We start from the raw sequence: 24,465 nt of genomic DNA, 5'->3' as shown, positions 1-24,465 counted from the left end.
AAGCATTCCAACAGATCTAGAACACAAATGACGCAGAAGCTAAGGAGCTCTCCTGTGCAAAATGATGTCTAAAGTGTGTCCTTGTTTGTATTTCTTCAGGAAAGATATCTGCAGGACAAAGAACAAGTGTGATACGTTGGGTAAGCCTGTGTGCTGTGTTTGTAATTACCTTTGTAATAGAATTTGACTCAGAGCTATGGAACTGCATGTCATAGTACAGAATCAGTGGTGTTTTTATTAGCTAGTAGCTGACTGTCTATATGCCCAGGTCTGGCAGAGCTCGGGACGATGTGTGACCCTCAGCGGAGCTGCTCCATCAGTGAGGAGAACGGCCTGAGTACCTCCTTCACCATCGCCCATGAGCTTGGCCATGTGTAAGTCATGTCAGCATCGTGTCAGCATCTCCCTCACCAGCACAGCTGCCTACCAACTAGGCCACATGTAATTCTGCACAAAGCTCGTGCTGTCGTTTCAACCGCCATCTCCATTGAAATTCTAGTACGATATCACAGTGTTGCAGTGGAAGTGATGGGACAGACTGCGGATGGCAGCATTAACTCGATGGTCGTGTAGAAGAATGGAGTTATCTATACCATCTTTGCAGTGAACAGGCAGCTACTGAGTGCTTCTGCACCAGACCACAGTCAAGCAATGACTTTGCAGTGATCACTGTACAAAGGAACAATTGCTATACAAATTAAATTCCATAAATCCCTACCCTACTGTAATATTTTATCTCCAGCATTAAAATTGCCTTTGTTTAATGTGCCGACTCATATTTCGTAATGCACATCTCTTGTCCTGAAGAGAGAATAACTGCAGTGTATGTAGTGGTACAGTGAGCCCTTTACAGGTGTTCATTCAGGGCTGTTTCCATAGCGCCCTAATATGTGGGGGAACTCTGTGAATAGGGCTATTGTGCACCCCTGGGCAGTCTGTAGGTCCTACTCACCACCCTGCATGCCTTCCCACCTGTGCATGTTTCATACTTCCGCCACCGGGCCGTTTGGAAGTCAGCGCACCATGAGTTATTCTCCCAAGATCCTCTCTCTCGGCAGCGTGCACAACGTCCAGGCGAGACTTTTGTTTGGTTCAGCTCAGCTAAACAGCTGGCCAGATTTATGTCAATCGGTCAAGGAAAACACTGGCAGTTCTGAGACAGATTATATGACTTGTGATGTTGTTTGACATTTTGAGTCATCAGGGTCCTCTGGTTATGACAAGATGCAAACCAGTGCTTTTTAACACATTTTTAAAAAGTTGCTAAACTATGAACAGCAGGATTTGATCAGGCTCTCTTTTTTCTGTATGTTTTCTTCTGGTCTCAGGGTGAAGTCATGGCTACAGAGAACGAGCTGAAATTCATTAGCTGTGAATGTATGGCTTCAGTAATTCATGTGTTCATATTCACATGTTGATAATAGAGAACAGATGTTTGTCCATTGTTTATTAAGCCAATCATTGTCTCCTGAATGGAAACATTTGTGTTTCTGTGAAGTTGCTGTGGACTATAGTGGACACTGAGCATGCCCAGGGTTCGAGGGCCTGTCATTTGAATCACAAATGCTTTTTCCTGGTCCCATAAGCCAGCAGCGCAGGTTATGGCATTGTCTGTGTGAGTGTGGTGACTAATTATATGTGGCAGCTGAGATCGGTCATTTCCTGCTTACAGAGGTGTCCTTGTATGATAATTGTAGTAGTTTTCCCTGCAGGTACACAGGCAGGCACAGCTGACTGTTGTTGCAGCTGTAGAGGAACGATATGGTTGCAGGGTTATGATGGAGACTGATGCAGATTATCGAAACCCCAGCATGAAAGCTAGACAAGCCCAGCTGTGTGACTCGGCACCAGGGAGCTCGCAAACCTGCCACGCTGGTTGAAAAAGCTTGTGACGCTTTACATTAACTGCACCTTTGTAATGCCTTTATATCTGCATTATATTTGCATTTGTAGAACAATTTTGCACCTTCATAATGCATTCATAGAACATTCATAAGCAGCATGTAAGTATACCTAACTACACCTATACATATACACCTATACATGCTAACATACCTTAACAGCTTAAATATTCATGAATAACAAACACTGTGTTATAATAACAAACAAACGGTATTGCTGTATAATTGCATAATATTTGTTATTAATGTATATTAAAACTATTAAGGTATGTTAGGATGTTAAGGTATACTTACGTGCTGCTTATGAATGATCTATGAATGCATTATGAAGGTGCACTGTATGTTCTATGAGTGCATAATGAATGCATTATGAAGGTGCAGTTAATGCAAAGCACCCCACATGGGTTGTGGCAAGACATGGGAGACTTGGCAATCAGGGAAAAGGTTGGGGTTCACCCTGGATGTGATCCCAGTTAGTTTCAAATAGGTATTCATAATTCAGCCACTTGCTGATAAGTATGTCAACTGCTTTTTATTAAGAAACTGTGGTTGCATTTTACGAAGTTACTGCACCATGGCGTACATCCATGTTTTGGGTTACTATTTAACTGCCTTTCGATCTTTGACTGGATGAACATATAATTTTATCACATGTTCAGTATATTTGTGCAATGACTGCATTAAATCATTTGAAAAGTATCTTCCATGCGGTTCCTTACCAAAGCTACTTGGGAACACAAAGATATCTCTTCAATAAAAATGACTCCTGATACTTGAGCAATTATGTTGTTTTGTCTTTGACTCTTCAAAAGGGTTGATTCTAAAGTACAGGGTTTCTGACCAGGAAGATATATTTAGGATGTGTTTAACGTATTACTTCAGGGTCCTTAAAGCAGTACTGAAACTAGACATGAGATCACAGTTGTAGAAACTTGTACAGTAGTTTCGGTAGGCAGTATATTTGAAAACATACTGCTAGTGAAGGGCTTCTTCCTGATGCCACCCTGCAGGTTCAATATGCCCCATGATGACAACCCCAAGTGCCGGGAGGCAACAGTGAAGCTGCAGCTGAACGTCATGGCGCCGATGCTCAACTATGACACCAGTCCCTGGACCTGGTCCAATTGCAGCCGCAAGTACATCACAGAATTCCTGGAGTAGGTTTCTCCATGTGTTACGTCAGACCTAAGTTTTTGAGGGTGGCTCTTCCATCAGAATCACCCCCAAACTCCCACGCTGTACCATGGCTGTTGGTATGTTTGTACAATGCCTGAGTCCTCGCTATGTTCCCCTTGCAGTCAGGTTAGTGAACAAAGGGTTAAATGCAGGATGGCAGTGTGGATGTATTTTTAGTGTAGTGAGTTAAATGCATGTATAAATACAGAATGGAGAGGCTGGCATGCCTGTTCCACTCATCTTCCGCTGCACTTCTCCTGTTTCTACCCAGTAAAATGCCTTTTGAGTCCATTGGCCAATTGCATACTTCCTTCAGAAAAACGGTTTCTTGGGGCAACCACCCTCTTGTTTGACCACTGCTTAGCTGAAAGGCTTCTATGTAACATAATAATAATGGATTGCATTTATGTGGAAGTTTTCTCATGCCCAAAGGACTCTGCATTGTTTTTAGGGAGCATCTCAGGTCAAGTCACCTCCAGTTGCAAGATGAGATATCGGTTTAATGATTTTTTTTTTTCCGGGGCTGATAATCTCGCGGCCTGGCAGAAGGTGGCCTCGTTAGAGCTGAGCTGAACCCCTATTGCGGCCTGTGAGGTCACCTACTGCTGTTCATGCCATTTCCACACAAGAAGTTTAATTAAGATCTGCTATTTCCCTGGATAACATCCGCAAACTGCTTCTCAATTCATAACTGTGAGAAAGGGGCCAGCCACAGCAACCTCACTCTTCACATGGTGTTTGCTCAGAAGCTGATTTGCCTAACAGTCGCAATATTTGTAAACACTTAGCAATGAGGAGCGTTCACTGGTGGGAAAGGTCTCTAAAGATCACCAGACACTGCTAAAGCCTGTTCGCCTCACAAAGAGGCTCGTTGATCCCAAACCGCTCATCCACTCTGCAGGGAAGGGGCATGATCAAGTACGTCCATGTTTTCGCTGGGCATTCTTCTATGAGGGCACTTGCTCAGCCCTTCAAGTGTTAACGTTGCTGTCAATTATGAGTTTTAAGGAACGCCTTTGTGGTGCGGAGTTAATGAACAAAACATTTCATCCCTTCATTATTAAGAACTGTCTTGTAATATTTTGCATCATGTAAACATGGAAGGAAATGGCAAGAGGATGAGAGCCAGAAATTAAATTTGTGGGTATTAGTCAGCTTGTCTTCAGAGAGCAGTGTGGATTTGAAGGGACCTACCGTCGTCGTCTGGGCTTTAAGCAGATAAAGTGCTCTGCACCAGTCACTGCTAATGAGCACGAAGTTTATGATTGTCATTAAGATGCCCACTATGGTGCCAAATTTATTAGTAGTAATAGGCCTTGTTATAGGGGCTACAAAGACAGCGAGATTAGCCAAACAAAAGGACTTTATTGCTGAAAGTGGGGACAAGACCTTCTTACGCAGAGTAGCTAAAAACAGTTCTAAAGGTGAAGAAAACCTCAGACTAATCAACATGGCGGTCATGTCATATACATTTTGAAATGAAACCAACTGAGGAAGAGCGTGAAATAACGGAGAGAAGTTTTCCGTTTCATGCAGTAAATCTGAGGAAAATTCATAAAAATGTGTAGTAAACGTGGTTAGTAAATTCTCATAAAGCAGATGTTGCATTACATATGTCGAGTGCCTACGATGATGTAAACATGTAGAATTAGCCTCTTGTTCTGTTATTTCTCATGGGAAGATTAGCTGAACAGTGTTTTGCTTAATTACACGTTTTCTGTGGTCTGCATTATAACATTTGCAGAAACACTGTCACCTAGAGGCACCTGCCTTTGTCATAGCCGTGGCCTAATGGGGCTATTTGCTCCCACTGACTATTCATATGTTCATGTCTGTTTACCCCCCAAAGGCTATGTCTTGGTCCAAACAGAGACTTTCTCACAGCTTCTCAGAGCTCCTCGCTGAGCGATTGAAAGGGAGCCCTGGCTGAGCCATGCTAATTACTGGCCAGGCGGACTCAGCTGCTCGCTAACAGGTGTTTAATTCGGCACAGAAACAAATTGCAAAAGCGGGTCCAACATGTCACACAGTTACACCTCGAGCAGTGTTTTGCATTTTAATATTCTTAAAAAAAATGTTTATTTATTAGACGGAGTCCTGCACCGTTTTTTATAGTATGAGATGCGTGGAATTTTTCCAGTAATAAACGGCTTTGCTGCACAGGCCTGGCTCCATTGCTGTTTCATGTTTTAAGGCGGGATGTGGTTGACAGACGGAAGGCAGACGGGATGGAGTTTTTCCCCCCCGAGTTCCACATCTGTCTGTCTGTCTTTGCCGGAGCCTCTGTATACCAGACTTTTCTCATTATTGACATGCAGCTTGCATGTTTGTTTGTGTCTCTGTTCTAGATTCATGGTAACAACACTGTTATTGCTCCCCGTCTGCATTAATGTTTGAGTTACTGTAGCCCACCCATGGTGTCCGCTTGCATTTCCTCGGTCTCGTCTCAAGTGATTGACGGCGACTGAGGAATTTACACATCCCTGAAAAGTAAAAATTAACCTAAATCTGTGCCAAGCAGACATCCACTGTATCAACCATATATATACGAGCCTCCTCACTGCTTTTCAAATTTTGTGAAAGAATAAAATCTTGAGTTTTCTTTTTAATTCAGGCCTGTAACAATCACTGTTCAATATCAATCAATGCTACAGCTGCGCGATGCCATTAACAGGAATCTTGTAACACCCAATAATATGTTTTGACTCTCAGCACGGGTTATGGGGAATGTCTCCTGGACGACCCATCTGGCAAACCCTATCTGCTGCCCCGCGAGCTACCAGGCCAGCTGTTCAGTGCCAACCAACAGTGTGAGCTCATTTTTGGACCCGGATCCCAAGTCTGCCCCTACATGGTGAGGGTTGCCTGCTGCATTTTCTCTGTCACAAGGAAGACTGTTCCTCATGTGGCTCCGCTGTGCAGAAAGGCATCTGATGGAGGTGTCACGAGTCACGGGAACTGCCAAGCCACCACTGAACACATAGTAGCATTTTTACTGGTTATGGAGAAATGACATCATTCTGAAATGCATGTGGCCGAAACATATGTGGACACCTCTATTATTCTGAGGAATTGCTGGATTAAGCCAAACCCACTGTTGACACCAGTGTATGCTTAAGTGCACTGTCACGCAGTCTCTTGAAACAAACGTTAGTAGCAAAATGGGTGGTTATACAGAACAATTTAGTGACTTTCCACCATTATGGGACGCCATCTTCCCAACAAGTCAGTTCTCCAGATTTCAACCCTGGTTGAACTATCTTGGTCAACCGCAAGTGATGGTCAGAACATCTGGAAGCTAATTCAGTTGCGAAGATGTAGGCCGCATCAGTTCACAGAAACGGACCTGATAACCCAATATCAATACCCAACCTGAATTGGAGTAAATCCCAACAGCAATGTTCCAACATCTAATGGAACGCTTTTCCAGAAGAGCAGAAGCCACTATAGCAACAATTGCCCGATTAACTTTATATTAATACTCTTGGAGAAGCTGATGTCCACATACTTTTGGCCATACAGTATATATACAGCACTCTGCAAAAGTCTTAGGCAGTCAAAGAAAATGATATTTAAATGATCTTCATGTTGCAGAACTGTGATGTCAGTCAGAATGTGTCAGTTTAGCCATTTAAAAACCTCTCCTAAGTCACCCCAGTATTTGCAGCAACTATCCAGTATCCAGTATTTGTTGACTCAACCATTACCATACCATATTTGGCTTATCAATACCTCATTGAGTTATTATAAATAATTAATCAAATAATGAAGTGAGCTGGTGGTGAACTTTAACAAACACATGGAGTGGCTGAGGGGCCCCTGAGGAGAGGTTTGGGACCTGAAGCTATGTGCTTCAAGCCATCTAACAACATGCGCATATCAATAACTTTTTGGAGAACAGGAGAAATTCAGGTTAGTTTTCTTTGTGTTACTCTTAATTTGCATGTATTCTGATGTATAATGAAGAAGGGGCTGCATGGGTGTGTACAGTATTTGCCCCCTCCCTACAGAGGCAGTGCAAACGGCTGTGGTGCACCAGCGCGGAGGGGGAGAATCGAGGCTGCCGCACGCAGCACATGCCCCTGGCTGATGGCACTCACTGTGGCCAGGCAATGGTAAGCTTCACATTCTCTATACCAAGTGGCCTTTGTCAGTAGGGAATAGTGTGTTCCTGATCTGTGTCCTTGTTTTCTTATTGTTACTTATTTGCCCTATGATTGATTCCTAACCAGTTCAGAGTGCCTGCCCCCTAGTGCTCTGTTATCCCTGGGAAAGGTTTCAGGGACACTACCCTTGTACTGTATCAGGATGGATGGATGGATGGATGGATGGATCACTGTGACTCAAGGGGTTCTTAGGCCCAGGGGGGTGTCTTGGGGAGTCACCACAGGGGTTGGGGGGTAGGAGGGCATGGAAGGTGCCTGCCATTCAAACAATTACCTGAGTTATCTGACAGAGACCCCCCCCAGTTGTTCTGTTTAAGAGCTGGACATAAAGAGAGTGAAGGGGGGGACACTCCATATCTCTAAGGCTGTGTCCCTCGGGAAAGGCAGCCATCGTCATAGAAACCGGAGCCGCCTGCCTGAGTGGCCCCTGCGAACCTCTCATTAGGCCCAGTCTGCCGTGTAATTACCAGCCATTAAAAGGAAACATCATCCCTGGTAAATATTGGCCTCAATAGTTGCAAAGAGCCCTGAGGAATTTCTGAATGACCGTCCACCTTCTCAGCCTGTTTGATCCCCACTTTCAGGGACTTACTGAGGTGACCCGAGTCATTGAGAGCAGAATGGATGTTGCATGCAAGGAAATGGGATTGAGGCAGAGGAGGGTAATTCGGGTCCAGAGAGTAAAAGTCCAGACCAAGATTTTGTTTCAAGCAACCAGTTAAAGAGTCACGATCGCAGAGTACTCAACTGGTTGGTTGAAACAAAACCTTGGTCTGGACATTTACTCTCTGGACCTGGATTACCCACCTCTGCTTCAAACCCATTTCCTTGCACGTAACATCTTTCGAGGTAGGGACAGGCTGAGCGCAGCTGTAAACAACGTTGCTCAGAGGGTATCTGGCCACTCATCAGAGAAGTCATCTCGTAAGGTGCATGTGGCTTGCTGTGTATGGCTCACTGCGTCACGCAGTACAGATTTGGCTCTGGCGCTGTAGTGCTAGCCAAGCATTCTTTGGTTGCCAGTCACATCAACTGTAGTTGTTGTTGAACCAATCAGATGTTGCTAGGTTGTTAAAAAGGGTGCGGTAATAAATGGTAAACCATTTGGCTATAGATTCCAATAATTTAGGGGCGCCCTCTGCTGACCACAGATATTTAATCCATGCAGAATACCCGCTGGACTTAGTCCAGGCTCTGATTGATATCACAGTTGACTACCAGCCGATCATTGCCCTCATATAGCCACTAGTTGGCACAGTCCTCTATTGGGAGTTGGCTGATGTACACAGCAATGCCTGAAAACAACAGGTCATGAATCAGCACTTTGCAACAGACAGATGAGTGAACTTGTTGCAGATACGTTTTGGATTTCAGAAATTTGTGCATCCATGAAAAAAAAAACCCTCGCACCCCCATATTCACACCAAAATGTGAATTGTACGTGCAAATATTTGTTTCATATGAAATACAAGATCAACTTGGGAAAACTGCAGGTAGTCTGGAGTCTTTTTTGTTGTTCTAGTCAGATGACCTACAGTAATGCACTCACCACTGAACCCTCATCCATGTGGGTATTTTTTTAGTTTTGTTCTGTGAAATCGAGTAGTTTTCAGTTCTGTGTTCTTCGTCCTTGGACACGCCCTTGGGACAGCAGTGACCGAACGCCTTCATTTGTACGTGGCGTTTCAGGTGACTGATCCTCAGTTATGTGTGCAGCCGGCGCATGTGGCCACGATCTGCTCCCGCTGCAGCTCCTGTGTCACAGTGGTGTTCTGTGAAGTCACACGCTGCTCCCGCTGCAGCCCCTGCGTCTCAGTGGTGTTCTGTGAAGTCACACGCTGCTCCCGCTGCAGCCCCTGCGTCGCAGTGGTGTTCTGTGAAGTCACACGCTGCTCCCGCTGCAGCCCCTGCGTCGCAGTGGTGTTCTGTGAAGTCACACGCTGCTCCCGCTGCAGCCCCTGCGTCGCAGTGGTGTTCTGTGAAGTCACACGCTGCTCCCGCTGCAGCCCCTGCGTCGCAGTGGTGTTCTGTGAAGTCACACGCTGCTCCCGCTGCAGCCCCTGTGTCGCAGTGGTGTTCTGTGAAGTCACACGCTGCTCCCGCTGCAGCCCCTGTGTCGCAGTGGTGTTCTGTGAAGTCACACGCTGCTCCCGCTGCAGCCCCTGCGTCGCAGTGGTGTTCTGTGAAGTCACACGCTGCTCCCGCTGCATTTTCCACAGTTGTAGTGGGGATTTTCTCTTGTGTGTGATGCAGATCTGTTAGCAAGACGTGCGAATGCAGGGAGAATCTCTGGTCCAGTGGGATGCATGTCGCTGTCAGACTTGCTGATCTTGGCACCTGAAGCGTAGCTGAACACTGGGTGGGCCTGCCGCCACTCTAGGGGCAGTCAGGAATGAAGCGCACTCTTCCTTGCCTGGAAACATTCCCACCGGCCCTCTCAGCCTACCCTGTGCCTAGAGGTGGGCACAGTCGTCCCACCGTCTCAGCTTTTTCAGGGCTCCTCCTCGCTCCACCGCCCCGGCGCCGGCACCGCAGGGCTCTGACAGGCTGAGTAGACAGAGCGAGTCTGATCCTGCCCGCCGTCACCGGGCTGGGATGGAGTTACAGCCCCCACGTGCCACACACGCATGCGCGCACACACATGCCCGCAGTGGTGGTGCCACACAGCCAGATAATGGCATGCCATGAGAAACTGATATGAAACAAAGGAGCTTGTGGTTTTTATGCTTCTAGAGAAGAGACAGTTTGGCAGGAGCTGTTTGGTCATGTAGGGATGGTCTGAAAATGTTACTCCCATGTCAAAGCTGGCAGCTTCATCCATCCATCCACTCATCAGTTCGTTTTCTTTGTCTTGTCATTGAGTTAATCCCCAGGCTCCCCTCCTATCTTACCCCCCCCCACCTCCTGTCTGTTTGCCTCCCCCCCCACCCCTGCTCCCAGCACTGCAGGCGTGGAGTCTGCGTGCACAAGGAGGCAGAGACAAGGCCCGTGAATGGGGGGTGGGGCCCCTGGGGGTCCTACAGTGCCTGCTCCCGCTCCTGTGGGGGGGGCATCCGGAGTGCCACCAGAAACTGTAACAGGCCTGAGTAAGATCCGTACCCCCGCCTAGCCATCCAGAATGAGGATACTGAGTAACAGTAACATCAGAACCTTCTGGTGCTGAGCTGACTGAGATGCAGTCAGACATATGTTTGTATAGCGGGAAGAGCAGGGCTGCTGGATCTAACCAAACCTGTGTGTTTGAGGCAGGCCCAAGAACGGAGGCCGGTTCTGCGTGGGCCGCAGGATGCGGTTCCGCTCTTGCAGCACTGATCTTTGCTCCCGCGGCCGGAGGGACTTCCGCGAGGAGCAGTGCACCCAGTTCGACGGACGGCACTTCAACATCAATGGCCTTCCGCCCACCGTGCGCTGGGTTCCAAAGTATAGCGGGGGTGAGCGATGGGCAAGCCCAGCGAATACCGCAATACACCTAATTTAATAAGTATGGGGGGGGTGAGTGATTGGAAAGCCCGACATATACTATAATACACATAATTTAATAAGTTCGGGGGGGGGGGGGTGAGCTATCAGCATCATAATTCCATGGAATACAGTAATGCACCTATTTTAATAATTACAGTAGGGGGGAGCTGGGTATGTCCTGGGTATGACGTTAAACTGCACCCAGCCCTGCAAGTGGCCCTCCAACATGCAGGGAAAAATTTGGGGATTGGTGGCAGGATTGGTACTGTCAAAATCTTCACGCAGCTGCAAACCAGCAGAGAGCACTCTTTTCTGCTCTCCATGGGAGTAGCTCTGCTGCAGCTGCCCACAGGAAGCATGCAGCATGAAGAGGATGGGGGAAAGCCCTCAGGAGCCTCATCCCAGGAAGAGTCGAAACCCCTGGAGAGCCAGTGGGGTCAGGCCTGTTGGGGATCAGGACTGGTGTGGTGTCGAGGCGTCACCTGCTGCAGGGCAGCATTCGGATCCTAATCTGAGGCTGCCCATCTGGGTAGGCATGTAGAACATCTTGTCTGTTCAGCATGATTTTCCCCTGCTGTCAAGGGAGCTTTGTAAACTCTGCATTTCAGCGGCAGCTCTCTCTGAAGTACACAGGCTGGGGAGTAACCGGATCTCTGTAGGTGGATACACTTTTTATTAGTCTGGTTGCTCTGATGGCTGCCATACTTGGAGAGTAGCTGTTGCTGTGGCAGATTGGCTCCACCTGATGGTGTCTGGTGCCACTCCTTTCAATGAGCCCCTTATGAGACTCAGACTAAGGCACTCTCTGGGTGTCTTGTCTGTTGTCTCAGTGTATGCTCCAACCATGGTGACTAATACCTCAGTGAGGGAGACATTTTATTCACTCTGTAGTTGATGAGTGCCCACAAGGTGACTCTCCTCTTGTCGTGGGTGACTTACTGTGACCACTAGAACTTACAGGGCTGGCTATGAGGACTGTGTCAATCCCCATGGGTCAGATGAATGAGGTGAAAGTGGGTTCATGTTCCATGACTTTGCAAAAGTTCAAGGGCAGAGGATTGCTGGATCCTGGTTCCAGCACCCTGAGCCATATCGTTGGACTGCAGAACTGCAGGGTCTACATAAGTGCCCGGTTTGTGAATTCTGACCATATACTTGTTATTGCTATACTTAGGTCCAGTAGGCTACAACCTCCATGGACAATGAGGCTCGACTGTTTTTTTATGAGTTTGCGCATAGTTTGTGTGAGGAACTTGCAGACTTGGGTGCAACTTCTGATTATAGTGTGATGTGGAAAACCTTCCGTGACAAGATCCTGAAGGTTACTGAGGGTTGTGTTGGTGTTCCTGGTGTTTCTAGAAGGAGGTGTTTCATCTCGCATGACACCTTGGAAATTATCAAGAGGAGTCACAGTGCATGGCTTGATGGCAGAACCGGTCTGTAGGGGGAACTGAGGAGTACTGCAAGGGCTTTAAGGGCAGATAAGGAGGTGCTTGTGAGAAGAATCTGTGAGCACCTAGCACACCATCTATGGCCTACTCTCAGTGCCGAGTAAGGTCCTTACTCGTGTCATCCTCAACATGATCACTTGCTCACCAACCAGTGACCGCAGCACTGGTTTTACGCCTAAGAAGTGTATCATCAGCCACATCCTGACACTGAGGGTTCTCATTGAGCCCAAACACGAATGATGAGGTCCAAGACTTTAGAGTCCTGGTGTTCTTTGCCTTGCTGTATGGCTGTGAGACATGTACACTATCCAGTGAGCTGAGATGAAGACTGGACTCCTTTGGTACTGTGTCCTTGGGTACCACTGGTTTGATTTTAGGGAGTCCCGAATGAGGCACATTACCTGCATTGTGAGGCAGTGTCAGTTACCACACTATGGCCAAGTGGTGCGATTCCCTGAGGGTGATCCGGCTCGCAGGATCCTCATTGCTGAGGACCCGGACGGCTGGACCAGGCCAAGGGGATGCCAACTTAACTCCGGGCTGTGGCAGATAGACGGCCATTTCCAGAGGGTGGGACTGGACTGTGTGTCGGCCTGGGGTGTGACCAACTGGGATCCCGTGGTATTTCGTCATGTGGTGGGGGTGGCAATGCGCTGTAACCGGCAAATATGTAATGCACGTACTTTAATCAGTGCAGCGGGGTTGAACAATGAGCACGCCAGACAAATTCCATAATACACACAATTTAATAAGTACAGCAGGGGTGAGGACCAAGCATGCCTAGCGAATACTTTAACACACTTAAATGCGCTGCATCATTCCTGAGGGTACAAAATTGAAGTCCTTAATGGTGCACTTATGTGAAGTCATTTGTCCAGTGCCAATAACCTTTATTTGTCTAATATCGCTCATACTGATACCAGTACTGATAGCTGGCCAACCTCTGAGGCACTTGCCAGCAGTGAAATTTGACAAGCTTGCTGCTGCAGATTAGCAGTCTTCTAAATGGTGAACAAGCCGAGAGAATCTCTCATCCTCCTCTATGGAAAATGGCTGATCGCCCAATGCAATCATCTCCGTTACTTTAGTACTTATGTCTTTAGCTCTGATGCTGATAACTTGATACAGTGTCTTTTGATACCTTAAACTTTTTTTGAAAAACTTTATATATCGGCTGGCCATATGGGCCAAGACTGACACATCTTGGATTCTAACAAATATCGGATTAGAGTGATATGTTAACTAATACACTAGTGTCTGAATTCAGGGGTTGCATTTTGGTCTAGGAAGGCATAGCCTTTGGTAGGCTTCTTTGAAGGTCGAACAGAAAGTTCTGTCAAATGGCACAATCTGTCCATCATCAGCTTTTCCCGCCATTTTCCTTAAGTCACAAAGTGCTTCTCCTATCATCCAGGACAGGACACCCATTTCTACGCAAAGAATCTTGGGCTGTATTGGGCTGTGAAGGATTCATCAAGTGGATCCTTTGCAAACTCGCCAAAAGAAGGACACATTTCTAGACTGCATTTGCGCCACTGTGATGCATTCAATGCAGCTGTAGAAGGGTGCAGCCCCTGAATTTAGACACAGCCAGTGTGTATCTCTAGAAGTTGGAAGGTCTCTGGATTTGCTTTTCGCAGCATAACACTGGGATCGTTATCGTGTAGTTACTACAGAGTTTGCTCACAGATGATGTGTTGATGCAGCAAAGTACTAAACTTTTTTGTTAACACAGTAAACCATGTTACATGGGTTCAGCTAGCCACAATTATAAAGTGTGTCAGTGGAAGTGAAGCCATGTTTTGGCAGCTTAACATAGCTCAGAGCCCCACCCCCCCAAAAGATCCCACCATGCAATTGGCCTGCCATGTTGTTTGCAGCTGACCTTCGGCCTTTCCCTACAGTCCTGCTGAAGGACCGGTGCAAGCTGTTCTGCCGTGTTGCCGGGACGACGGCATACTACCAGCTGAGGGACCGTGTGGTGGACGGCACACCATGCGGCACTGATACCAGCGACATCTGCGTCCAGGGCCTCTGTAGGGTACGGCCATGAGCGGGCCTGGTGACCGAGACTGTGACAGCGACTGGGACCGGCTCAGCCTCATCCTCAAGCCCATCTTTGCCTTCCAGCAAGCGGGCTGTGACCGCGTGCTCAACTCCAAGGCCAGGAAGGATCGCTGCGGAGTGTGCGGTGGGGACAACTCCTCCTGCAGGACCGTGAGTGGGACCTTCAGCATCGCTCAGTACGGTAGGCTGGGACTCACCTTAGGGTGACTGGGGGCAGTGGGTACCACTGAGCAATGGGCCCGCCAGGCAGTTGCGTTATTTCCGGAGGTGGACATTTCAGGTCCAGTAAAAATCCAGAAAGTCAAAATCCAGGCTTAGATTTTGTTTCAACCAACCACTTACAGTAAGTACTCTCCGATTGTGATTTCATTATAGCCAACTGGTTGGTTGAAACAAAATCCTGGTCTTGATTTTTGCTTTCTGGACCTGAAATGTCCATCTCTTGTTATTATGCTCCTGATGATAGGGCAGAAGCTGCCTTCGCAGGGGGCTCACAGACAGCTGCTCATCCTCAGATATGGCCTCTGTTTAGTCTGAGACTCTATGTGTGTTGAATTAAGACATGATCTGTGGCCCTTCGGGCTCATCAAGTGACAGCAGCTGGGATGTGTCCTCTCCATGCTGGTTTTGTTTGAGTTTGTGTCTGCGCCGCTCGGCCCCCTGTCCTCACACGGTGTGGCCTCCTCTTGCTGCCTGAGCTTATCGCCATCTGGGCTTATGTGGCCAAAGCAGGGCTGACCCAGTGGATGGGCACCAGGAGGTTTGCTTCCCGTTTGGGTGTGGCAGGCTCGTGGGCCCAGTTGGGCCTGTAATACTGTTGCGGTCTTTCCAAACTTGTTTGTGACCCGCTACTGCCTCCGTGTCTCGGGCCTGCTAGCAGTTTAGTTTCTGTCCTGTGGCCTAACCATTGTTGTAGGGTGCTGGTCCAGAACCGCCAGCTCAGCGGTCACAGCAGAGCGCTCGGGCTGGGCAGGCAGGCGGGAAGGCAGGCAGCACCATGGCTGAGCCAGCTAGTGTAACAAACGCGCCGCTGCTGTCTGTGATTGGGCCCAGGGGGCTGCTTACCGCAGCCTCCACCGTCGCCTTGTGGTTTTTTCCACCCCGGGCAAGGCAAGGATTTCAGCGTCTTTATCTGATGTCACTGAAAGAAAAAGCTTAAGCCTGGTCTCAAGCTGGGGGGTTTCCTGAGGCCCCGGTGTGTGTTAATGTGTGGCCTGTGCTAACTTGTGTGTCTCTGTGTGGTCAAACTGACTTTGCCCTGGGGCGGCTTGCTATGCTTCCCAAAGCAGCTGAAGCAGTTGCGCTCTTACATCCATCCATCCATCCATCCATCCATTTACGGTACCCACGCATCCTATTGAGGATCACGGGAGATCCAGAGCCTGTCCTACTGAGCTACTGGCATAAGGCAGGGAATAACACAGGATGGGGCACCAACCTATTGCAGGCCACCCACACATACCATACACACACACATTCACACCTATGGGCAATTTGGCATCTCCGATGCACCTCAGCATGTTTCTGGACTGCGGGGGGAAAGCCCACGACGACCCGGAGAGAACATGCAAACTCCACACAAAACTCTGAAATTGTACCTTGTCCGCTCTAGCAGTACTCCATTATCCCAGTGTAACTTGAAAAAGGTGGTGTTATGTAACCACATGTCCACTGATTTTGAGAAGAATACAGATGGAGTGTGACTTGAAGATTTAATGATGGGCTTGAGCTCAGTACAGCAAGCCTGCTCGTCCAGCGAGGGGTTATGAGAATAGGAGAGGTTTTAGCCAAAGTTTGGGGGTGGTGGAGGGGTGGTTAATTGTAACTAGCACCTTATTCTGTCGGTGACACACTTGGCATCTCACTCCCTCGTTCATGTGCTTCCTCCAGGCTACAGTGTCGTGACTCATATCCCTGCGGGGGCCTCCAACATCGACATTAAGCAGCTCAGCTACTCAGGGAAACCCGAGGACGACAACTACCTCGGTGAGCCGGCCAAATGTGTGTGCGTGTGTGTGTGTGTCTGTCTGTGTGTGTCTCTGTGTGTTTGTGTGGGTCAGATATACATTACAGTCCCCACAATATGATAAAAACCCATTATTTTGATGACGTGGGGATTTCATAAAAATCTGTGACTGCAATCAAAAAACTAATGCCAAAAGTTTTTGTTTGGTTACTTAGGGTTAAGATGTGTGTGTGTGTGTGTGTGTGTGTGTGTGTCTGTGCATGTTGGGTGTGTGAGATGACTGTATGTTGACTGAATAGGACACAGGAAAAAACAGGAAAGGCATTTGTCATCATAGCAATGCAGAAATCTTCCACATGACTCCGACTGTTATGATTTATCTAAATTTTTTCAGGAAACACATGGATTTTGTAAATGGCTTTGAGCATCAGTATTTGTTTGCATGTGATTGTTTGACTGTTTATGCCTGCAAATGTTTTCATCATATCGGGTAATAAAAATAGATTGTTTAGCAAAGTTTAATGTCTTCCCGAACAGCTTTGTCTGACAGCCAGTCAAACTTCCTTCTGAATGGGAATTTTGTGGTGGCCATGTTCAAACGGGAGATCAAGTTCAAGGGAGCTGTGATCGAGTACAGCGGCTCGGACGTCGCGGAAGAGCGGATCAACTGCAGCCAGAGGATCCGGGAGGAGCTGGTGCTGCAGGTAGGCCCCGCCCCCACTCTCGCAGTCCTCGCTTGGCGCCTGACGCGTGACTTTGACACTGGCATACCTGCGGAGTGACTGGGCTCTCTGTGGCACAGGTGTTGTGCGTGGGGAACCTGCACAGCCCCGACGTGCACTATTCTTACAGCGTCCCCGTGGAGCGGCAGAGCCAGCGGTACCTGTGGGATCCCAGCGGCCCGTGGCTGGACTGCAGCCACAAATGTCAAGGTAAGAATGATAATCATTATTATTATCATTATTATTATTATTATTTATATAGCACTTTTCATACGTGCAATGCAGCCCAAACTGCTTCATATATGAGATTAAAATCAAACCAAAGACTGAGAAGCAGGATGGAATAAATCTAAATAAAATAAATAAGTGAGAGTAAAAAATCAGTAAACAAACAAATAAAATATAATAAAAGATAAAGGAATCAAAACTGGAAATTAGGAGAGTAGGAGAATAAAATGAAATATAATGAAATATAACTGGGTACCGAGGGGCTTCCCTCGTGCCGCCGGGTTGTGGGCTTTATGCGGGTGCGAGGATGGGGGCCTCATGGTTCACGCCAGCCTGCCATCCCCCCCGTGCAAAGGTGAACGGCGGCGCCGGGCAGCCTGTGTGCGTGAGAGTGACCGCCTGGTCGTGTCCAGCCAGAAGTGCCAGCACCTGGTGCTGCCGCAGGACACAGCGGAGGCCTGCAACACCGACTGCGAGCTCAGGTGGGCCCCAGCGGCCGGTCTTTCTGGGCCTCGGCCGTCTGTTTGTGAGATCCAGATCCGCGTCTGTGTCTCTGTGTGCCTTTGCTGTCCGCCATCACCCACACGTAGGAATCTTGCCCCCGCAGGTGGCAGGTATTGGGCAGGAGCGAGTGCTCCTCCAGGTGCGGTTCCGGCTTCCTCACCCGAGACGTCCGGTGCGTGAGGTACTCCCTGGGCGGACCCAGTCAGCTGGAGACGGATCAGGCCTGCGCCCACGTGCCCAAGCCCCCTACCCGTGAACCCTGCCACGGACAATGTCTCCAGCAGAGCTGGCACTATGGGGCCTGGTCCCAGGTATGCACCAGCAGAGAGAGCACTGGTTAAGGTGGTGCCTTGTGTCTTTCGTGAAATCCGGACCCCCGGCATGTTGTGGTCTAACTGTGTTTTTGGTGGGGTCACGGTGGGGGGTGTGGGGGGGGATAGTGCTCCAAGAGTTGTGGGGGCGGCTCCAGGACCCGAGGCTCGTACTGCACAGACCACCTGGGCCGCCGCCTAGCGGAGCGTCAGTGCGCCGGCGTTCCGCGCCTGGAGGCGGAGCCCTGCAGAGAGGAGGCGTGTCCCGGCTGGCTGGTCAGCGAGTGGAGCGAGGTGAGCGGATCCTGAACGCACTGCGGTGGGAGCCTCCCTGGCTCTCTGGGCGGGTCTCCTCCTCATCTCCTCTACCTCAGTCTTTCTCTTCCTCCTCCTCTTCCTCTCTCTCTCAGTGCCTGGCCACGTGCGGGGTGGGCGTCAGACGCCGGCAGGTACACTGTGCTCGGGACCAGGAGAGGCTGAGCGATTGGATGTGTGACCCCAGCGCCAAGCCCTCTGCCGTGGGCCCCTGCCAGCTCCCGCAGTGTTCCTCCTGGCAGGCGGGCCCCTGGGCCCCGGTGAGGCCTCTGCAGGCCATTGCAGGCTTACCGATACACTACCTCATTCTGCATCTCATACATTAAGATGTCCCAACACATGTACACAGGGACATGTATATACATGCGGCACCACAGTGTGCTTTTTATGCTGATACATTTTGTCTTTTAGTAACAATCAAGTGAAATTACAGAGGTGGAAATCGTGGTTCCGTGCCCTTCATAATATCCATTGCTATTGCTGAACACACTTACAGCCTCACTGGTCTTGATTTCTGTTGCTTTTCAAACCGATTGGTTGATGGAACTGGAGTATTAGCCAATGGCAGTCATTCGTTGCCCCTCACTGCAGTGTCCTGTCACCTGTGGGCGGGGCTACCAGATGAGGGTGGTGCACTGTGTGTCTGGGATCCATGGGCGGATGATCAGCGACCGTGAGTGCAATGCGGCCACCAGGCCCATTGACAGCCAGGTGAATGAGCCATTTTTTGAGCGTCGCCTTACGTCTATGTCTTTTCAGTAAAATGTCGAATAAGATGCCATGATTGTTCATTCACCAACAAGCAATGCCAGCACTGGTCAGTAGAGTCACCGTAAGTGTGGCTGTACTTTCTGATTCAGCCGGTAACCTCACCTCCGTCCCTGAGCAGGACTGTGATGTCTCCGCCTGCCCCCCATCGGCCCCCGCCCTCAGCACCGCCCAGCCTTCTGACGTAGGACAACCCCGACCTCAGTGGCGTTACGGATCCTGGACTGCGGTAAGCCGTGGAGCCACAATGACCCGAACGCCAAACACCCACTCTCCAGACAAGGTCTTAGCTGCGTTCAACTGTGCTTGGTCAGTCTGTCATCCATGTTTGTGCAGGTGAAGTTGGTAACACTTTACTTAAAGCTTTCATCTATAATGCACTATAGATACCTTCATAAAGCATTCATAATGCATAATAAACATAACTATAATGTGTTATGCCTGGTTTAAAATATTTATGGCCATGATTATAATGCTTTATGAATGCATTATAATGTGTTATGAATGTGTTCATAGATTCTTATAGACATGCATTCATAGAAAGTGTTACTGTGAGGTTCTTTACATTTATCTATGCATGTTTATATGTACATTTTATTTATTTATTTGGAGGGTCATCATTTGCAACTTGTAATTAAGGCAGATGACATGCAACAGGCAAACTGGTGCTAAGTGCCACTCAGATAAGCTTCCATGAAACAAGGGGAACAGGAGCTTAATGAACAGAGCTCAGAACCTCACAGCAGACAGCTGTGCAAGTATCACCCAGGAGGGAATCTAGTGAGAAGTATGTGTGATATACAAAATCAGAGCATGCAAGTGAGGCTCACAAACCGCTTCACTGGAGTGAGTCAGTGCGGACAGTAAGCTGCTAAGGGCAGCTGAGGTTACTAAGGCATTTCTTGAAGGTTGAGAGGAGCTCAAGATAGGATTCTAAATTCAGTATGTGTGTACTGTCACTTTTTTCTGTGGAACAGTCATTAGCTGGACTGTGTGAGTTTGTGCTGCCATTCTGTGATTTGTTTTCTTTCAGGAGATGCTGTACAAACTGAGGTTGAGAGTTTTTTCTGAGTTTTTTTATTATTACTTAGAAAAAGAATGTGTACACTTTTCAAGGTCATTAATGTTCTTTCACCTCTGTGAAGACAATTATTCATATAAATCTATCATTTTGAAGTATACCTTTAATTATGTGCATATGAGTTGAACCTCAAGCAGTGTTTGAAAGATCTAATTTAAATAGTATGAAAAATTCTCGAGTGGGTTTTTTTGGAGGGCTCTTTATTACACATGAAAGGGAAATGCCATCGCTGAGTGCATCAAATGACCCTTCACTGAATGGTGATTTTCATTGCACTTTACTGCCAAAGAGATCGCTGGAATTTTTGGATGAGAGAATTCTGAGTGTCTTAAGGAGCCCTCTGTACATAGTAGTCAAGGTTTTTTTTGCGCTGTCATATAAAAGAGCTCCTTACTTGAGGGGAAGTCTTGGGTGAAGATCAACATCTTTTGCATGTGTGTTGTGTGTGTGTGACATATGCATCATGCGTGTGTCTGACGGCGTGCTTGCTTCCTGGTGCAGTGCTCCGTCTCCTGTGGGGGGGGCCAGCGGGCTCGTTACGTCAGCTGCAGGGACCCCCTTGGCGAGAAGATGGACGAGTCGTCTTGTGCTTACCTGCCCCGCCCTGCGGAGTCCACCGCCTGTTTCAGCCCATGCGGCCAGTGGCGGGTCGGAGAGTGGTCCCCGGTAGGTGATGTCGTTTCCGGTGATGTCGTTTCCGGTGATGTAGTTTCCGGTGATGTCATTTCCGGTGATGTCGTTTCCAGTGATGTCGTTTCCGGTGATGTCGTTTCCGGTGATGTCGTTTCCTTGCCTCGCTTTGCTCTGATGGTCTTTGCTGGTTCTGTTGTTTATGAGCTGATGAATCCCATCCCACTCTGCCCCCAGTGTTCAGTGACATGTGGTGTGGGCCAGTACAGCCGCAAGGTGGTGTGCTCCACCTACAGCTACCAGGTGGAGGACGGCTTCTGCTCTGCCGACGAGCGGCCTAGTGCGACGCAGGAGTGCAGGGGGGTGCCCTGCCCCTCCGTGTACCACCTGGCACCTCAGGGTCCGAGTGATCCACACGCTCACCCCGGGCACAGCAGCAGGAATGTCACTCCTGCGAACCACCAGTGGAGGACGGGCCCATGGGGAGCTGTATGTTCTTCCTCTGGCTGCCCTGTTCACATCATATATGTGTCTTCCGTGTCGTTTCACATGTGTCACACACGCTCTCCCGCGTGCGCACAGTGTTCCCAGACCTGCGGGGGCGGATTCCAGCGCCGGGCAGTCGTGTGCCAGGATGCGGACGGGCGCACCGCTAGCCAATGCGAGCCAAGAGTGAAGCCAGCGGAGTCCAGGAGCTGCGACCTGGGACCCTGTCCCCAGTGGGTCTACGGCATCTGGGGAGAGGTGAGAGGAGGAGCCTGGGACAGCAGGGGAAGCACGAGGGCTGGGTGTGACTCTCTGTTGAGGGCGGGGCTGTGTTTGTATCTGGTTGTTTTAAAAAGGCCCCTGTCCTTTATAGTACCTTTATTTATAGTGTGTTATATCCTCATTTAAAGTGTCCCTGTCCCACAGTGCACCCAAACCTGCAGTGGGGGGCAGCGTTCTCGTCTCGTGGTTTGCCAGCAGTCATACGGCCAAAGCCTGAACGAGCACAGCTGTAACACTGTGGAGCGTCCAGCGGATGTGGAGCGCTGCAACACGCAGCCGTGCCCAGGGGGAACCGCGTGGCCCAGAAGACCATGGAAACCGGCGCGATAACGGACGCCCCCCCCTGCTCCAACTGGTGTGGTAGCTCCCAGAAGCACGCCTAGCGGATCTCTGAGCCAGCCAATCAGAAGCCCTGGGGTTCTTTGGCCCAGCCAACGGGAAGCTGTGGTTGACATTAACTCATAGCAATGGTGCTCGGAAACTGGGAATCCCAAATTCAATCTATTGTGTCTAGTACTGAATATTGAAATGGCTTATATTGGATATTTGAATTGTAAAGTGCATGTCTTATACTATTAGCAAAGTATATGTGTATATTTGTGTATAAGAGTTTAATTTTATTACCTTTATTAAACAGCAATATGGCTGTTGTATATACTGTACTATATATACTGAATACCAGAGCTGGGTAATTCAGATCCTTAAAAAGTACAAATCCAGACCAAGATTTTGTTTCAACCAACCTGTTCAATATATAGAGTCATAATCACAGAGTACTCAACTGGTTGGTTGAAACAAAATCTTGGTCTGGATTGGTACTTTTTTATGGACTTTTCACCTCTGCTGAATACACTGTACAAAGAATATGTATATATTAAATATATATAATCTTTGTACAATATAATTTTATATTTAATATGTGTTGTTCTTAAAGTTGGTTCTTTACATATTAAACTGGTGCTCTGGGCCCTGAAGAAGTTAAGTAATTTGAAAACGGTGCTCAAGTTTCTATCGGGGTGAATGTTTTCAAGTAGCCCAATAAAAGGTGTTATTCTTTTTTCTGACATAGTTTATAAGAGCGGATAAAATACAGAAATTAGTCATGACAAAGAAGGTCTTTGATCGCCGTGTAAGACACGCTTCATAATCATAAAGGCAGAGTGTAGCAGCCTTTCACAACTGAATTACATGAATGATCCTCTGTCTCTCGGTGCTGTTCAAATGGCTGTCTTAAAGTGAACCTTAAAGTGAATTTCAGTGAATTATCCTAACAGTGCAATCTGAATTTGCTTAGTGTAAAGAGGCCATTTAATGTAGCAGCTGTGCTGTTAATGATGTTAATGTCGACTCGTGTCTGCAGGTATTGATTCTCTTATGAAATTGTGAATTGCCTAATATCTCTGACCAAATGTCAGAAGTCCTGTGCTTTTAGAAAATGCAACTCAATACCTCTGCGGTGTACCTTTTTCGTTCTGTTTCACGTATGCCAAATCTGTAAAGGACCAGTAACTGCACATTTTATTTATTCCTTAAAATTGAACTAATTTATATTTTTCTCCCTCTGCCTCCTGGGACCTGTTTCACGAAACAGGAGTTCTTGCTTAGCCAGATAACTTGTTGGATTTAAGGTCATCTGGACTATATGGACTTTATCTTTTCACTTACATTTAGCCCAGACTACCTTAAATCCAAAGCAAGAAATGCTGCTGCATGAAACAGACTCCAGGTCCCAATCTTTCTTGTATGGTGCTTTGGTCTTAGGTAGCCGGATGTTGCTTCTGACAACTGTATTAATTATTATCTTCTTGCAGTGATTTTTAATGTATTTATTTCATGATAAATATGTACTGTGAAAACTAAAAGAAAATGAATGCTGCAGAATTTACACAGTTTCCTGTTGGTTTCTGTCTGACATACTTGGCTTATTTGGTCTAAACCCATTAGTTTTAGGGACCAGAAACATCTGGCTATATTAGGGTGACCAGATAATCCATGTCATGGAGGACACTTTCAGCTAGGACAGGATTCGTAAACTACCATTTTGACTAAAAGGACCTGGATTACACTTAAGAACTGAGTTATTGCTGTATGCCGATTGGTCAGTCTCCTATAATCATGCATGTGTCACTAATGTTAATGTGAAACAGCTGGATGAGTCTTTCAAACAAGGAAACGAACCAGTCAAAGCACAAGAAGAACAGAACTATTTAACCCAGCACAGGAGCCTTTCAGTTTTAAAGTAGTTTGTAAAACCTGAAGTAGCTCATAGTGGATTATCTGGTTACCCTAGGCTATATCATTTATATTGTTTGATCATAAAATGAATAGGAAAGTGTGTGCTATTCTTGAGTGTAAGTTGTGTGCATTTGTCAAAGCGCTGCAACGTCCGACTGGTGGTGCAGTCAGATAAAGGCAGGGATCCCTCTGCATTAAGCCAAGCTGAAAGTTCAGGCACTGGACCTGTTGACAGCCATGGGTGCCATTAGGGGAGGTGCAGGGGGAGGTACATTCATCACGTCTCCCGAACAGGAGCACCGGACCAGCACTGCTCTTCTGTAACAGTTTTTCCTTAGACAATGTCAAGTTCATTCAAATTCACGAGATGATGATGATGCCATGACCCATAGGAATAGGATGGGACTGGACGGTATAAACAAAGCGGCCATATTTGTTTTGGTACATGAAGCCGATTTGAACAGGGAATGGTGGAGGAAGTGCTGGGCTTTGCTGTGAGACTCTGGGCCAGCTGCAGCAGCTCTGTGCCCGTCACCATCTCCAGAGGAAGATAAGATAAACGGGGAGCTCAGGGCTCGCGCGGGACACGGCACATGTGGCAGGGGTCTAGCCTGGGGCACTCAAAGTGTATTTATATGACCTAAAAGGACAGGAAGGTGGATATAGCAGCTTCTTATGGGGGAGAGCTTTAGAGGAACATTTTGTGACTCTATA

The 24,465-nt window shown here is 47.9% G+C and overlaps 1 protein-coding gene across 4 annotated transcripts in view; it reads left to right on the top strand.

The window, feature by feature from the left end:
* The window catches only part of LOC111843168 (A disintegrin and metalloproteinase with thrombospondin motifs 20), a 33,849-nt gene extending 10,441 nt beyond the window's left edge, over positions 1 to 23,408 (top strand). For all 4 annotated transcript variants that reach the window (XM_023810518.2, XM_072710062.1, XM_072710063.1 and 1 more), the window contains 22 exons: positions 100 to 140; positions 269 to 374; positions 2,912 to 3,058; positions 5,790 to 5,931; positions 7,088 to 7,192; positions 10,184 to 10,329; positions 10,493 to 10,674; positions 14,061 to 14,197; positions 14,287 to 14,404; positions 16,114 to 16,209; positions 16,727 to 16,893; positions 16,992 to 17,121; positions 17,495 to 17,621; positions 17,747 to 17,954; positions 18,084 to 18,248; positions 18,365 to 18,529; positions 18,861 to 18,980; positions 19,159 to 19,266; positions 20,620 to 20,784; positions 20,986 to 21,237; positions 21,331 to 21,492; positions 21,661 to 23,408. In XM_023810518.2, the coding sequence (XP_023666286.2) occupies positions 100 to 140; positions 269 to 374; positions 2,912 to 3,058; positions 5,790 to 5,931; positions 7,088 to 7,192; positions 10,184 to 10,329; positions 10,493 to 10,674; positions 14,061 to 14,197; positions 14,287 to 14,404; positions 16,114 to 16,209; positions 16,727 to 16,893; positions 16,992 to 17,121; positions 17,495 to 17,621; positions 17,747 to 17,954; positions 18,084 to 18,248; positions 18,365 to 18,529; positions 18,861 to 18,980; positions 19,159 to 19,266; positions 20,620 to 20,784; positions 20,986 to 21,237; positions 21,331 to 21,492; positions 21,661 to 21,846 (3,175 nt within the window). In that variant the 3' untranslated portion in view covers positions 21,847 to 23,408. The remainder of the gene's footprint in view (positions 1 to 99; positions 141 to 268; positions 375 to 2,911; positions 3,059 to 5,789; positions 5,932 to 7,087; positions 7,193 to 10,183; positions 10,330 to 10,492; positions 10,675 to 14,060; positions 14,198 to 14,286; positions 14,405 to 16,113; positions 16,210 to 16,726; positions 16,894 to 16,991; positions 17,122 to 17,494; positions 17,622 to 17,746; positions 17,955 to 18,083; positions 18,249 to 18,364; positions 18,530 to 18,860; positions 18,981 to 19,158; positions 19,267 to 20,619; positions 20,785 to 20,985; positions 21,238 to 21,330; positions 21,493 to 21,660) is intronic.
* The last annotated feature ends 1,057 nt before the right edge of the window (positions 23,409 to 24,465 follow it).

The sequence above is a fragment of the Paramormyrops kingsleyae genome, chromosome 3, assembly GCF_048594095.1.
Source record: "Paramormyrops kingsleyae isolate MSU_618 chromosome 3, PKINGS_0.4, whole genome shotgun sequence".
NCBI classification, from domain to species: Eukaryota; Metazoa; Chordata; class Actinopteri; order Osteoglossiformes; family Mormyridae; genus Paramormyrops; species Paramormyrops kingsleyae.
Note: the sequence above shows the minus strand (reverse complement) of the source record. Positions and strands in the feature narration are given on the sequence as shown.